The sequence below is a fragment of the Cricetulus griseus genome, chromosome 6 (genome assembly GCF_003668045.3).
Source record: "Cricetulus griseus strain 17A/GY chromosome 6, alternate assembly CriGri-PICRH-1.0, whole genome shotgun sequence".
NCBI classification, from domain to species: Eukaryota; Metazoa; Chordata; class Mammalia; order Rodentia; family Cricetidae; genus Cricetulus; species Cricetulus griseus.
The window spans coordinates 668,141-684,651 of NC_048599.1; the positions used below are offsets into that span (position 1 = coordinate 668,141).

Genomic DNA, 16,511 nt, shown 5'->3' on the forward strand with positions numbered 1-16,511 from the left:
GTAATTTCCGTGCTCTGTCGTCAGAGGTCTGAGTCGCCCCAGGGGCAGAATCGAAAGTGATCGCTGCTCCAAGTCGATGCTGGTGTACTGGGTAAGTATGGGGTGGTGGCTGGGGACTGGAGGGACCACCGGGAAAGGTGTGGGGGCCATCCCCTTGCCTACGAATGGGCAGGACCAGCTGCCCCAGACAGACAACCCCCATGGCTCTCTCCTCCTGCTTCTCCAGCTGCGGGGGGTATGGGGTTCTAACTCTGACGATTTAGAAACCTCCACAGGAGTGCAGGGGGCACAGGCTTTGCCTGATGCTCCTTCTTTCATTTTAAAACACAATCTTTGTAGCTCAACCTTTTCCTTGAAAGTTCTCTTTAGAGTGCTAGGGTGTAGGTCAGTGTTTGCCTGGCGTGTGCAAGAAATCTGGGTTTCATCCTCAACACTGAAAAGAAAAGAAAAAAAAAAAAAAGGAAAATTCCCCTTAGACCTGACCCAGGTGTTTGCAGGGGGCTAGCTGTTCCCTCTCCTACGCCTGCTGGGGTGCCACTACCTCGAACTCTTGGGCTCTGGACATTACTTCTCCTGGCATCTCTGAGAATTCTGATAAGGACTATCCAACCCGAGTAGAGCAAGACTTCTGCAAAGCTATGCCCTCTCCCCCTGAGGCTCCTGTTAGTCTGGTAGGTGACGGTAGTCCCAGGAGCTGACTAACAGCTCCCAAGAAAGGTGGTACTCTTTTAAAGACAGCCAGGAGATATGACTTGAGGGGTGAAGCAGCCCCAGAGGTACCACATGGAGGATCCTTTGACCTCCCAGCCCCCTTCTACTATATGCTGCTTGAGTCCTTGGTGGACAGCACTTGGAGGCCTTTCAGGAAGAGAGGTTCAGGTGGAACAAGGTTGGACAGAAGTTCCTGTCCTTCCTTCACCTGGCAGAGTCTGTATAGACTCTTCTTGACCTGGGGTTGACTTGCTTCTCTTGCTATCATCTCTTCAGGGCTGCCGGTTTCAATAGATGAGCTGCTGAGGAGCCTTACCCACAGCACCGGAGAACCCGGCCTTCACCTGAGATGGCATCTTTGGGGCGCAGTCTGCAGTCTGCCAGCACAACAGCCATCTCAGAGACACTCTTGGCAGAACTCTATGCTCAGGTAGACCTTCGCCTGGGATGTCCCCACTGCACCCAGCACCTGAATGAGAGCACCTACATCCTGTGTGAGGTGGAGCACGACTGCCCCAGGGACATCTTGCTGGTCCGCTATAAGCAAGGTGCTAGGGGCAAGGTCTGGCGTAAGGTAGGCCGCCGGCCCAGCTTCCCAAGACCTAGCCGCTATGAAGTCTGTCGCTACTACAGCCCAGGGTTGGGCTGTAGGCGCCACCGAAACAGATGCACCTTTGCCAGCAGCTCTGAGGAGGCGCTGGTCTGGACATTTGAGCGCAAGCACAACCTTCCACGCCTGAATCTGAAAGCTGCTGTTCAGGGCACCAGAGCCCTGGATAGGCCACAAACTCCAGCTGACACCATCCGAGCAGAGTTTGGTGGCCATTTCCAACTGCTCTGTGCCCTTTGCTTCAAGTGCCGTCCCCCATGCCTCCGACCTGTGGACCCCAGGAGCCATTGCCCTAGGCACCAAAGCTGCCCTACACTCCTCATCCATGTTATAACTGAGGGCCGAAAGCGGCAGTTTGTGGAAGTGCGGCCACAGCCACAAAACAGACATCCTTTAAACTACTGCAGGTTTGTGGGCCGTGGGGTACCGTGCCGCCACGGGCCCTCACGCTGTGAGTATGCACACAGTGCCGTGGAGATGGCTGTATGGAAGGCTGAGCAGCTGGATGGGCTCCAGAGAGGAGATTTGCTCATGTACCCTCTCCTCAGAGAGGACAAATGGAAAGCCAGCCAGGGTCAGCCCCCTGTGGTCCAACTGTACTGCCATGCCTGTTTGGTCACTTGTAGTTCTCAGGAGGCATTTGAGAACCACTGTTCCTCCTTGGAGCACGCACAGATGGTGGCCTTTGACCAGGCTGTGCCCTGGAATCACCGTGCCCCACCAATGGGGCTCTCCAAATTTGAGCTCTGCCCTAGGTAAGGGGAATTATGTTGGGGCCTAGGGTAGGAGAAGAAACCTCACCCACCCACTCATACAAACATACACCTCAGGTCAGCACCCAGCAGGCCTGAGACCTGCCTATCATCTGCTGGGCCCTACACATCAGTCTAGTACTGCAGTGGCCTCTGAAGAAGGTTCCTTATGCCAGGCCTTTCCCTGGAGATTTAGGGTGTAGAGCAAATGAAACCCTTATCCTCCTACCTCCACACCCCCCCCGCCAGCCTAGAATCCATTTCTGCTCCAAAAATTCAGGCCACGGTTGGGCTGAGAGGGTTGGCTCCTGAGGCTGTACCTCCATGAGGTCCTGCTGACCTCCTCGTCTCTCCAGGCCTGACCTCTGTGAGTACGGAGATGTCTGCATCAAGGCACACTCAAAAGAGGAGTTGCAGGAGTGGGTTCAGCGGGCACAGGCCATGGAGCTGCGAGAACAGGCTGCCTGGAAGGATGGTCTGGTATCTTACCAGGCACGGCTGCTAGCTGAGTACCGGTGCAGCAGCAATGAGATGTTGGTGGTAAGTAGAGGCTGGTGAGAATGTGAGGAGGGGTCCAGGGCTTCCTGCCCTGCTGAGAGGCAGGCTTCTCTGTGCAGATGGCTGAGACTGTCAATGGAGTATCTGTCACTTGCCACCAGCCACTGGTGCATCAGGCCCAGGAGAAGACGACCCAGCACAACTGGAAGTTCACCATCCACTCTGAGGTAAGGGTTCAACAGCCCTGAGACCTCAGATCTTATGGGTAGACCCTGCTTTGGGTGGAGGGATTCTCAGGGTGTTAAGGACTACAGGTGGGCAGATACAGAAAGCCTGTGATTTGGAGCTGATGCTGCCAGTGGCTCTATTTCTGCATCTATGTGACCTAGAATAAACCCAATAGTCTCCTATCCCTGCCTCAGTTTCCTCCCACAATGATAGGTGATCATGGCACACTCACCCTATGGGATCACTCAATGGAATATATTAATTAATATCAGAAACAAGTATGCCAGTGTCTGGCACCCAGAAAGTGAGTGTGACTTGTAATGACAGGACCCTAAAAATCCCAGCTGCTCATCTCTCTCTCTCTCTCTTTCTTTCTCTCTCCCCTCTCTCTCTCTCTTTAAATGTCTTCTGAGCCTTAGGCAAGGTCTGTGAGCAGAGGTGGAAACCAGGGCAGACTGAACAATCTGTGGGTCCCACACTCAGTGGCAAGCTGCTTGAAGGAGGGTTGGGTGGTCAGGGTTGAAGGAGTCACCATGGGCCCTGAAAGGGTCTGAGGGCCCATTTGACACTTCATGGCCTACCTCCTTCTCCAGGATCCCTTGTTACATGTGGCTCTACTCAAGCAAGAGCCTGGAGCAGCCTTCTCACTGGTGGCCCCCAGTCTCCCACCAGACCAGCTCTATGCACAGGGAAAGCACTTTGGTGTGCCCAACTCCCCAGCCCAATTCCAGGTAGGGGTACGTGTACAGGCTGCCTCCTTTGGCAGCTTTGAGCAATGGGTGGTCTTTGACTTCGGTCACAGACCAGTGCTGCTCCAGAAGCTGAAGTTGCAGCTGGGCCAGTCACATAGCCCAGGGCTCAATGGGAATCCAGTGCCCAGTCACTCCCAGGAGCTGGAATGCTGGCACACAGGCAACCGTCGTGTGGTGCTTGAGGTGGATTGGACACCTGAGCAGGAAGCCCTGATGGCCAAGTACAAGGTACCCTCCCTGGCCCTGGAGTTCAGTCACAGTGGTGTGGTCTGGGGCCCCATCTCTCGTACAAACTACCGGCAGAGGATGCACAAGTTTCTCTATGAGGAGGAAGCAGCTCAGCAGCAGCTGGTAGCCAAGTAAGTGGAGGCAGTGGGCTAGCAGGAGTGACCCAAGTCTGGACTTGGAGATGGGTCTTTGACTATGGCATAGAAAGCTGAACTATAACTTTCCACTAGGCTGGCCATGAAGGGTCAGGTATCCCTGAAGACGGCACTGCAGACACCAGCACTTGGCATGCTCTTTGCACCACCAGGAGCCCTCTATGCCGAGGTCCCTTTCCCCTCTTCTCTATTGCCAGACACTGACCAAGGCTTCCTGCTGGGCCGAGCAGTCAGCACAGCCCTTGTGGCCCCTGTGCCTGCACCTGACAATACAGTATACCAAGTACGGCTAGAGACACGGGCCAACTCAGAGAATGCGCTGTGGCTGCTCTTACCAGCCCGATGCTGTACTGCCTTGGGGCTGCAACCACAAGACAGCCCCATTTTGGAGGTGCAGTTCCAGATTGACCCTCTGACCTTCCGGTTCTGGCACCAGGCGGTAGATGCACTGCCTGAAGAGCGCCTGGTGGTTCCCGATCTGCCCACCTGCTCCCTACCCGACCCCTGGCCCACCCCACCCTCATTTCGTGGCAATTACAAACAGAAGCTGGCTGTAGGACTCATCGCAGGCAGAAGACCTGAGGGCACAAAGCCCATTCCACCACTTCTCATCTATGGCCCCTTTGGCACTGGCAAGACCTACACACTGGCCATGGCCGCCCTTGAGGTTGTCCAGCAGCCCCACACCAAGGTGCTCATCTGTACACACACCAACAGGTGAGCCCAGAGCTGCTTTCAGGTTGCTTACAACCACCCTGCCTCCCAGGATGTCTGGCTGTCTGATTATGAAGATGCTGCTGGTGGCTGGTTGCATTTTAAGCCCAACTGGGGTGCCCTGAATCAATGGATATATTATGTGGGTAAGGAGAGGTGGGTGCCTTTTCATGAACCCTGGGCCAAGGAGGGAGTTATAGTGATGTTGTGTTTTGGCCCATGTTTCCTGGTCAAGGCTTTTTATTATTTATTTGTCTATCTCTCTAGTTATTTTATTTGTACTTAATAGAAACTGGCTATTCAACCAAGAAGTTCCCCTTTGATTAATGTGTGTGTTTTTTTTTTTTTTCACTTCCCTAATACCACATATTATTACAGGCACAGGGTTCTTCTTTAGCCCAGAGAAGGGGAGTGGAAGGAAGAGCCCAGAATGATGGCCATGTGCCCTGAGGCAACTTCTAGCCTGAGGTGGAGATCTGAGTGGCCAGGCTATTGCTTACCTGGAAAATCCTTTGCAGCATCTCCTTGGCCTCTCAACTCTCAGGCTCTGCTCCTGAGGGCTGGGCACCAGTTCTTGTTACCAAAGCTTGCAGCCCCAGAAGCTGTGTTCAGGATCAATGCCAGGCTCCAGCCACCATGGGCTGTCTCGGGCCACAGCTAGCTCTCTCCTGGGCCTCCAACTCAAAGACCACCTTCTCTAAGCTATCCCTGACCATCCAGGCTCAGACCTTCCCTGTGTCTTTGGTTTTTGTTCCCTTTGAGAGCATTTGGATCTCTGGGCAAGACCCCTGTCTGTCTGTCTGCCTTATGGGTGTCCCTGGCATCCAGGCAAGGCTGAACACACACCCGAGTCCTGAAGCAGCATCTCACAGTGCCTTGCCCTTCTTACAGTGCTGCAGACATCTACATCCGGGAATATTTCCATGGCTATGTCAACAGTGGCCATCCAGAGGCAGCTCCACTCAGAGTGATGTACACAGATCGCCCTCCAAGACAGACCGACTCAACCACATTGCAGTACTGCTGCTTAACTGAAGACAAAAAGGCCTTTCGCCCACCCACAGGAGCAGAGTTGGTACATCACCGATTGGTGGTTACCACCACTTCCCAGGCTCGTGAGCTCCAGGTGCCAGCTGGTTTCTTCTCCCACATTTTCATTGATGAGGCAGCGCAAATGCTGGAGTGTGAGGCCCTCATCCCACTGGCCTATGCCTTGTCATTAACCCGTGTAGTACTGGCAGGGGACCACATGCAAGTTACACCTAGGCTCTTCAGTGTTCCCAGGACCAAGGCAGCTGGGCACACTCTGCTGTATCGCCTCTTCCTGTACTACCAGCAGGAGGTACACAAGATCGCTCAGCAGAGCCGCATTATCTTCCATGAGAATTACCGTTCAACTGCAGCCATCATCAACTTCGTCTCACACCATTTCTATGTAGCCAAGGGCAACCCCATCCAGGCCAGTGGCAAAGTCCCATGTCACCCCCAAAATTACCCACTCATGTTCTGCCATGTGGCAGGCAGCCCTGAGCAGGACATGTCTATGACATCCTGGCTTAACTCAGCTGAGGTCACCCAGGTAGTGGAGAAGGTGCAAGAGATCTACAACACCTGGCCTCACTGCTGGGGACCCCGAGAGCAGAGACACATTTGTGCTGTCTCCCATGGTGCCCAGGTGAGCTGTCTCCTCTGGCTCCTACAGCTTTACTTTCTTATAAGGGTTGCTTTGTTCCTTTTCCAGTCTGATCCATGTGACCATGCTGGGGTGAGGGTGTATAAGGATTGGCAAGAGGACCTGTTCCTTACTGGGTAGCAGGCTCTCAGAACCCTGGACTTGTCTACAGGTCAGTGCGCTGAGGCAGGAGCTAAGAAGGAGGAACTTGGGTGAGGTGTCTGTGGGCAGCTTTGAGATCCTGCCAGGTAGGTGACAGAAATGTGGACCAGGGGGTGGCCAAATAGGGAGGCAGCTTCCAGCCCATTCCTCAGACTTGCATATGTAGGGTGGGAGTGGGTTAGCCAGTTGGCTGGTCCTACTTGGCCATCTGATCCATGTCTCCTACAGGGCGAGAGTTCCGGGTGGTAGTATTGAGTTCTGTCCACAACCGCAATAGCCTGCTTAGCCCCGGGGCACCAACCTCAGAATTCTTCACTGAGCCTCGTGTGCTGAACACGGTCATGACCCGTGCCCAGTCTCAGCTGGTGGCTGTGGGAGATGCTGTGGCTCTCTGTTCCTCTGGAGCCTGCAGAAAGCTCTGGAAAAGCTTCATCCGTGAGTGCATAGAGCATCACAGCGTCTTCCCCGAGGACCTGTCACTGGAACAGATTGAGCAGGGTGTGGCCCAGAGACAGCACTGGTCTTCTTTGATGCTCAGAGCTGGAGGCCCAGATGCAAAGCACACAGCTGTGGCACAGGACATGCAAAGGCCTATAGCAGAAGGGACCACAGTCACAGTGAAGACAGAGACGAGAGCCAGGGCGGCAGTCACAGCACAGACGGAGGCGGTAGCAGCAGAGGACACTGCCAGAGGAGACTCAGCCTCTAGAGATGCAGCGGCAGGGCTGTCTACCTTGGAGGGTGGGCTGTCTGAGGAACCTGAGGACTCTGAGTCTGACTTCTGGCCCTCTGACTGGGAGCTCAATGCCGATGATGCCATCCTGAAGGAGCTCCTTGATGAAAGCCGGCAAGTGACTGTGACTGTTCGGGAGGATGGGCTTCTGGACACCATGGTTTGGCCTGCATCCCCACAACAGGCTCGACAATACAAAAACCTACCCTCAGCTGTGCTGCGCAAGTTGCTGCGCTCAAACCCCAAGCAATACCGCCGCTGTAGCTTCCTACAGGAGACCTTTGAGAGAGCATTGGCCACTCCCCTGGATGACATGGCTTCTAGTCCTATCCAGGTCAGGGGTCGCCTGAACTGTGGGATGGCTTTCACGGGGGATGAGGTGCTAGTACAGGTCCTAGACACAGCAGCAGATAATGACAGGGGCACCTCAGGAAGCCTGCAGGGTCGTGTGATGGGTGTGCTGAAGAGGAGGAGACATGAACTGGCCTTTGTATGTCGGATGGATGAGTGGGACCCCCGAATCATGATCCCCATCAATGGTTCTGTGACCAAGATTTTTGTCGCAGGGATGAAGGACCCACAGCAAGTTCCCATCCACCGCCTCATTCAAGGCCAAGTGCAGCATGTAAGGCATGAGAGTCTCATGCCTGAGGACCGGAGCACCCGGCTCTTCTGGGTCCGAATTGTCCTTTGGAGAGAACGTTTCTACTACCCACTAGGCATTGTCCTGGAGGTGCTGCCCAAGGCCATCACCTGGGAGCTGGGCCTTCATATCCTTGACCTAGAGCATGGCCTGAGGGTCCACACACCAGACCCAGCCTCTGTTGCCAAGGCTTTGCAGAGATACCACTCAGAGCTAAATATGGCTACCGGTCAGCGAGAGGACTGCCGCCACTTCTTGACCTTCACCGTGGACCCCCAGGGTGCCTGCAACCTTGATGATGCTCTCAGTGTCCGGGATCTAGGCCCAGTGTACGAGGTGGCTGTGCACATTGCTGATGTGGCCAGCGTGGTGCCTAAGGATGGAGCACTGGACTTGGAAGCTCGCCAGCAGGGCTCTGTGTTCTATGCTCCCAGCAGGGAGCCAGTACTCATGCTGCCAGCCAGCTTGTGCCAGGATGCACTCAGCCTTCTGCCAGGCCAGGATCGCCTCACCATCTCTCTCTTCCTCACCATGGAGAAGGGCAGTGGCCATATCAAGAGTCTGCGATTTGCACCCTCCATAATCTGCTCTGACCGCCAGCTGTCATATGAGGAAGCTGAAGCACTGATCAGGGGGCACCCTGGGGCTGGCCTGGAGTTGCCAGCCCGCCTGGACTCTGTAGAAGCCTGTGTTGTGGCTGCCTGTTACTTCTCTTGGATGCTACGTCGTCAGCGCCTGCCAGCTGCCTGCTACTATGAGCCACCAGATGAGGACAGTGTGCTGGGCTTTCGCACAGCCCACATCATGGTCCAAGAGTACATGATCCAGTTCAACAGTCATGTAGCTGAATTCCTTGTGGGCAATAAGCACACACAGACACTGACACCGCTAAGGTGGCAGCCTACACCCAGTAGGCACCAGCTTGACGGTGTTTTTAAGAAGCACAGAGGACTGGCGCCCCTGTCGTTGCACCTGTGCCACCACCTAAACTCCCAACACACCCCCAGCAAGCAGCTGTATGTCCTGGATTCCCTCTGGAAACAAGTGCAGCTTGCAGCTGGTACTCACGACTACAGCCAGATGGTGGACCTGATTGCTGTAGATGACATGCACCCTTCACTGGCTCCTGTGTGCCTGGACTTTCGAAAGGCTCTAGGCCGCTCTGTTTTTGGTCGCTTCAGCCAGGGTGAGCAGCAGCCTGCTGGCCACTACTCATTGCAGGTAGATTGGTACACATGGGCCACTTCGCCCATCCGTAGGTATCTAGATGTGGTGCTGCAGCGGCTGATCCTAACAGCATTGGGCCACAGGGGCTATACATATTCTACCAGGGACATTGATGGGCTCTGCCAGGACTTTAGTCGCCAGTATGCATGTGCCCAGAGCTACCAAAGGCGGGCCTATAGCCTATACCTGGCCACCCAGCTGAAGGCCCAGCCTCGAGACAAGCTGGGCTTTGTGGTGGATGTCGAGATAGGGTCCCGGTGCTTCAAAATGCTTTTCCCTGTCAACCGAGAAACCCTGCCCGACCCCTGCCCTGTCTACTATCACTCTCTGCAGCTGGCTGAACACCCCCAGGAGCTAGTGAGTCAGATAGGCCTTCGGCTTGCATGGCGGCGCCGTATATACTCAGTGCAGACGTCCAAGCCCCTTTTACCAGCGCTGGGCACGGGTTTTGACCCACACACCCAGGTCATAGATGCAGCCCTGTGGACTCAGCTCCTGGTGCTAGTGAAGGAGCAGCGCTGGCCTGAGGTCGCTGCCCTCATCCAGGAGCAAGGAAAGAAGCTTGCTCGTCAAAGGGAGAAGGTACAGATACACCATAGTCGCTGTGGACACTTTGTAGAGGTGTCCTATGAGCTGAGCCGGGGAGATACTCTGCAAATACAGCTTGGTGCCAGCCTGCAGCGGGGCTTCCTAGCGCCAACCCTGCAGCTGTGGACTGTGGCACCTGGCTTCAGCCTCTGTCTGGAGCACATGGAACGGCCAGGTGACTGCTTTTCAGGCCATGTGCACCAGGCTCTGCAGGACCACTACCGAAAAGTAAGTGACTACTCACGCGTGTGGGAGCCACTCTGTGCCCTGGAGTCACTTACCAGCGCCGTTTCAGAAAATGACTCCATCGTGCTGCAGAATGTGCACATTTCTTGGGATGCAAACCGGACATCACGGGGACAACTGCAGGGTACATTCCAGCTGGAAGCTGCTTTCCTCCAGGACAACTGTATCAACATTCTCTTTGACTGTTGCTACCTCTGCATTCGGCTTGAGGGGCTCCCTCTCCCCCTAGCCAGCCCACTCCCTGGGCCCAGTTGCCTTGGTTCCTTCCTGAGCATTGACCCTGATACATATACCTGGGTGGCCCATGGGCTGGCTGGTGACTGGGACCATGGGCTAGCTGGTGACTGGGAGCAGGAGAGTATGGATGATCGACAGGAGGTTCCCAGGCAGGTACATTTCTTCATCCACCACATGGCCATGGAGAAGGTTCCAGAAGAGGTGCTGAGACCTAGTACTCGGTTCACTGTGGAAGTGATATCTAAGCAGCTTCCTGACCTGTGAGTGGTTTCTATCTCCCGAGGCCAGGGAGAAGGTGCCTGGGCTGAGGTCCAACCTTCTTGGGCTCCTGGGAAGACATGGCCCCCTCCCTAGGAGAATCCTGTTCACTTTGTGGCATCCTTTCTCATCCCCAGCCGCAAGGAAGAAGCTGTGCGGAGACTGAAAGAGGCATCTCCACTGGTCATCAGCATTGCCTTGGGACGGCCCATCCCTGAGCCCCACCACCAGCCTCACCGGCCTCACCCACCTCACCGGCCTCACTGGCCTCACCAGCACTCTTTCTTCAAGGGTAGGTCTGCTCTTTAACTTCCCCACTTCTCCCCAATGTGTGGTGCTCAAATGATCTTTGGCTTCTGCTCCATCCCTATCCCAGCACCTACCAGCAGGTTCTTGGAGCGGCAGAACTACAACATCCCTGGTGGACGGCATAAGCTGAACCCTAGCCAAAACAGAGCCATCAGGAGTGCTCTGGAGAAGCAGTTCACAGTCATCCAGGGCCCACCAGGTGGAGTTCATTGCCAGGGGCTGCCTTGGGCAGGCAGGTGTGGCTGTAGGGACTCACACTGTCCTCTGTCCACAGGCACAGGGAAGACCATTGTGGGCCTCCACATTATATACTGGTTCCATAGGTCAAACCAGCAGCGAGTGCCAACTGGCAGCAGCTCTGATGGAGAGGAACAGCAGGGGGGCCCGTGTGTTTTATATTGTGGCCCCTCCAACAAGTCCGTGGATGTCATGGGAGGTGTGTAAGCGATAAAGTGTGGGACTGCAGAAGGTTCTGGGCATTGAGGTGCAGCCTCTCACATCTTCACTTGCCCTAGGACTGCTCCTGAGTAGGAAGACAGAGTTGAGGCCCCTGCGTGTGTATGGAGAGCAGGCAGAGGCCACTGAGTTCCCAATGCCGGGAGTGAGTAGCAGGAGTCTATTCGGCAAGACCTCTCAGGAAGGGAGGCCGAATCAGAACCTCAGGTACAGCACATCCATCTGTGCTGGGACTGAGGCAAGGGGACAGCCTCCACAGCACAGGGTTTCACCAAGGTCCTGCCTTCTAGGAGCATCACCCTTCACCACCGGATCCGCCAGGCCCCCAATCCATATGCAGCAGAGATCAGAAAATTTGATGCCCAGCTTCGGGAAGGGAAAACATTCTCAAAGGAAGAACTTGTGGTGTAAGTGGTGGGCTTATCGAGGTGGAGCTAGCTGCCTTTGTAGAATATCATTTTAAGGTGTGTCACTTTTGTTTACGCCCTATAACATTTGTTTAATGATACAAAGATGTGTTTGATTAAATAAAATCCACCTGTGGTCAGGAGGCTGGGTCAACAACTAGCTGACAGGAAGCTCTAGGGAGGAGCCAGGTGGAGAAGGGTTTATAAGGAGGGGCGAGAACAAGCCCAGGGGCTTCTGGAGAGACTGGAGGAGGAGGCCAACTGCTTGCTATTCAGCCTCTCCAAGGAGCAGAATGCTACCTCAACCATTGAGTTTTGAGTTCTTTAGGGACAGAGATTTAGATGAGTTCCCTTGTAGCTGTGAAAGAGGGAATGGGATTCCTTCAGGTGGCAGCTCTTGTGGCCTAACTACTGCCGACAGCTGCAGACAGCAGTGGCAGGAAAGGCATAAGCCACTGAAAATGAGAATGGCAGCTGCCCATCGGCAAGCTCCCTGGATGATGTGTGTTACCTCACACAGGTACAAGAGAGTCCTGGGGAAGGCGCGTAAGCATGAGCTTGACCGGCACTCAGTCATCCTGTGCACCTGCTCCTGTGCGGCATCAGGGAGCCTGAAAAACCTCCGTGTTCAACAGATCCTTATCGATGAGGCAGGCATGGCCACTGAGCCAGAAACCCTTATCCCCTTGGTGTGCTTCTCAAAGGTTGAGAAGGTAAGGTTGGAAAGGTTCTAGAACTGCTGCATGGGTCCCCAGGGGCAGCTTATGCTGGGGTGCTATAGGTAAGCATTGCTATTGGCTGAAGATGGCCAAGAAGCTGGGATGCCTCTGGCTACAAGGATGTTAAAGATCATGTCTGTCTGTGCTTCCAGGTGGTTCTCCTTGGAGACCACAAGCAGCTGCAGCCTGTGGTCAAGAATGATCAGCTGCGAAACCTGGGGATGGACCGGTCTCTCTTTGAGAGGTACCACAGGGATGCCATCATGCTGGATACACAGTACCGTATGCATGAGGACATCTGCTCCTTTCCCTCCATGGAGTTCTATGGGAGAAAGCTGAAGACCTGGCCTGATCTGAAGCGCCCACCCAGCATTCTGGGTCATGCTGGCAAGGAGAGCTGCTCTGTCATCTTTGGCTATGTGCAGGGCCACGAGCAGAAGCTGCTGGTGTCCACCGAGGATGGCAATGAGAACTCCAGGGCCAATCCAGAGGAAGTAACAGAGGTGGTGAGTGTCAGAGCAACTGGCCTTGGTGCCTGGCGGGTCAGGGAAGGCTTCCTGGAGGGGGGTGAAGGCCAAGGAAAGCTTGAGGGGTCAGGAAGGCTGGGATCAAGCGAGGCCTCTGTGCTCAGGAGGACTGGGTTCCAGCTCCACCTGCCCTCTCATCTACTTAGGTCCGAATCACCAAGCAGTTGACCCTGGACCAGACAGTGGATCCCAAGGACATTGCCGTCCTTACACCATACAATGCGCAGGCTGCCGCAATCAGCAAGGGCCTCAGGCAAAGAGGGGTCACTGGAGTGACTGTGACTTCTATAACCAAGAGCCAGGGTGAGGCTGGCTCTAAGGAGGCCATATTTGTGTGGGGGTCAGTAGAGGTGTTGGTGGGCATCAAGCTGTAAATTCATCTACCATTCCTTCCCCTCCTCCCAGGGAGTGAATGGCGCTATGTATTAGTGAGCACAGTCAGAACATGCCCCAAGAGTGATGTGGACCAGCGGCCAACCAAGAGCTGGCTCAAGAAGTTTCTGGGCTTTGTTGTGGACCCCCACCAAGTAAACGTGGCCATCACCCGGGCCCAGGAGGGGCTGTGCCTCATTGGTGAGTTTGCATTTCTGGGGAAGGTTGGGGTGAGGCAGTGTCAATCAGGGCAGAACTAAGAGCAACCTTGATTCTCTCTGCAGGGGACCATGTACTGCTACGCTGCTGCCCACTCTGGCACCGTCTCTTAGACTTCTGTGAGGCCCAGCACAGCCTTGTACCTGCTGAGAAGGTGCGGGTCCAGAGAAAGTCTGCTTTATCTTCCTGAAGAGCTCCCAACTACCCAGGCTTTGATGTACCAGCAGCTGAGGATATGTCCCTCATTCTTCTGCTAAGGCCCTAGGCATACAGTGAATTGCCACAGCTCACAGTCCCAGTGGAACGTTAGTCAGCCACCTCTGCTATCTTCTTGGGAGACGCCCCAATACTGGCTGCAGTCATGTAGCAATGACAGTCTTATGGGCGGTGGCCTCTTCCTGAGCCGGAAGCAGACTTAATGACCTTCCTGTTTGTGCCTGAACTTGAGTGGAGGGGAAAAGAGCTGGAGGTGGGCCCCTTTGCTGCTGACTGTGTTGCTTTTCCTGGGGCATTTGGTGTTGGGACACCTCTTAGTGACCACAAAGGACCCTAGGATATACCTTTGCTGCTTGTTACTAGGAGCATAAACAGGAATGAGACTCCTCTGAGGCTGCACTTTGAGATTGAGGATCCATCTACGGTTGCACTGGGCACCATGTATCCATTTGTCATATTTTCTAGTCTTAATAACCTAAAGCTAGCACCTCTTACTGGGCCACTCAGAATGGCCAAGGAAGCCTTCCTGGAGGAAAAGACTTCTCTTTTACTATTTAACTACCTTATATCCTGCAGGGCTTCCTGCTAGGATAGGGACAGAGAGGACAGAGCCAAGCCAAAGGATCACAACAGCCCTGCCTCTGGGATGTGAAGTAGCAGCCCCGCCTGTGGGCAGGCAGCTGGGAATGAGGTACCCCAGTCCCACTGGGGCTGGGGCTTCTGGACCAAGCTTTCATGTCTATATCTAGGACTTTAGGACAACCTAAGTCTAACTTTTTTTTCTGCAGGACTGAGCAGGCAAAAATCTCTCCCTTCATGTCTCCCTCTTGTACTCCCACCTCCTGGCAGTTCCAAGGCCAGAGCCACCTCCTCTCTCAGTGTGACCCCCCTCTTCCGAGGTCAGAGAAGCTCCAGGCGAGCTGCACACCAGAAGGGGTAGGGCTCCTAAGACCTGGCTGCAGAACCTCCTGTGGGAATGACCTCTGCTGTTTTCTACAAATGAAATTTCTACATTCCATCTTTTAATCTTTTCTCAGGTTATGCCTTCTGTAACTGGATAATTTTATTAAAGTTGCTCTGAAAGTTCTCATGGGTGTTTTGTAGTGTGAGCAAGAGTAGGCAGAACTGGCCTTCATCTTGCAGCCGTTGAGGTGGTCAGAGGAGGAGTTGGGTACAGAACTTGGGAGAGTGGGAAGGGAAGGTAGTGGTATCCTATCTTTGACCGAGAAAATGGCTGCACAGTCATTAGGAAGCACGTGGATAATTTAGCAGAGATGGGCTGGAGCTGGAGAGCTAAAGTCTGCTCCTGTGGGTTTGGCTAACTGTTCTTAGTCCCCAGGCTGAAGCAAGTCCAAAGTCCTTATGGTTGTGACCTCAATGACAGCTTTCCTGGTCTGGACCCCATGACCCCCTTCTAAGTCAACTTGCGACATGCAGTCATTTGGCCTTTGACTTGTGGCCAAACTAGCTTATCCCAGCACAGCTGATACAAGAATGATAGGCCCAGGAAAAGATGGTGGAAGTTCCTAGAGACACTGTAAGGAGAAGAGGTCCCCAAGGGCCTATCTGTTTGTAGAGTTAGGAATAACGGAGGGAACCAGCCCCACCTGCCCCCTCACCCACATATGTCTGCAGCTGAGTTTGGCAGGGATATAGTATTCTGGCTGGGTTCCTGGGGTGCCACTTGTACTAGGGGTGTGATATTAGGTGAGTAAAAGGTTGGGGTGCCTTTGGCTCAAAGAGCAGTTCAAGACCAGCCATAAATAAGTAGTAGAGTTTGGGGATGGATATGTACTAAAATAAGCAAGGCATCCCCAGATGAGAGAGAGTAGGATCTCCCCCACCTAGAGTCAGGGAGGGCTTCTTAAAGGAAGAGGACTTGGACTTGGTGGGAAGTAGTGAGGAATGGTTTTAAGTTGGTTGTTGGAGCTCAACAGATCCATCATGAATAAAGATGCAAAGTGTGGTGGAGGTGAAATAATGAAGCTTGAGAAGGTATTGGCACTAGCGGGCAGTGCATGGGCTGGGGAATGGGCCGTATGAACCAGCTCCCCAGCACCTAGTGTCTGTAGTAGCTCCACTGTGTGTCCACCTCTAGGCTACATCTCTGGGCCTAATGGGGCACAAGGCTGGGCCATAGGATGGGAGTTTTCTGCTCTCAAATGCCAGGCTATTAGACCCACATCTGCTTCTCTTAGCCAGCCCTCCCCTCTCTGGTAGAATTGCCATGACCAACACCGAGTCTCCATCCTAACATATAGGCCATTGTGGGTCCATCCTAGATCTCTAGGATGACCCTATCCTGAGACACACTGGTATCATGTGGTCAAAGTGCCAATTGCTTATAGGTGTGTCAATAAGCAATTGGCACTTTGACCACATGATACCACAGAGAATAACAGTCCTGATTTGTCCATCAGTGGCTGGAAGTACCTGACTTGCTACCCAGGCTGAGCCCCAACAGGCAGAACACATCCCCAGTGGGGGAAGATTACTCCCCACCCAATCCAACTCAGAAAATGACTCCTCTGGCAGTGGGGGTGGACTCCCTGTCTTTGACCACTTGACCACCTGCTCCTGCCAGGCCTGGCCTGGTAATCTCAGGATGACTATCACCCATGGTGCATGTGGTAGGGAGGAAGCTGGGCTCAGAGTGTACTGTGTCAGCTTTTATTCCCTTTATAGGCTCTGCTGCTTTGCCCAGGGTACAAGGTGCTATCATTCTGGACCCAGAGGTGATCAAGCCTGCATCTATCTCTTCAGCCTCAAGTGTGTGTGTGTGTATGTGTGTAGAAGACCTTAATGTCAAGATGTTCTGGACATCAGTGAGGAATGTGGTCACCTATGTGGGCCAAATATCAACTGGCAAAGA

At 54.0% G+C, this 16,511-nt stretch overlaps 1 protein-coding gene across 1 annotated transcript; it reads left to right on the forward strand.

The window, feature by feature from the left end:
- Positions 1–14,726, forward strand: Helz2 (helicase with zinc finger 2). Its single transcript, XM_027419946.1, has 19 exons — positions 1–91; positions 988–2,076; positions 2,430–2,613; positions 2,691–2,798; positions 3,393–3,910; positions 4,010–4,651; positions 5,540–6,323; positions 6,493–6,568; positions 6,711–10,416; positions 10,552–10,706; positions 10,791–10,922; positions 10,998–11,159; positions 11,239–11,386; positions 11,470–11,586; positions 12,107–12,299; positions 12,458–12,811; positions 12,979–13,135; positions 13,238–13,405; positions 13,489–14,726. The coding sequence occupies exons 2-19, from the start codon at positions 1,061–1,063 to the stop codon at positions 13,611–13,613; spliced, it is 8,745 nt and encodes a 2,914-aa protein (XP_027275747.1). The 5' UTR covers positions 1–91; positions 988–1,060; the 3' UTR covers positions 13,614–14,726.
- The last annotated feature ends 1,785 nt before the right edge of the window (positions 14,727–16,511 follow it).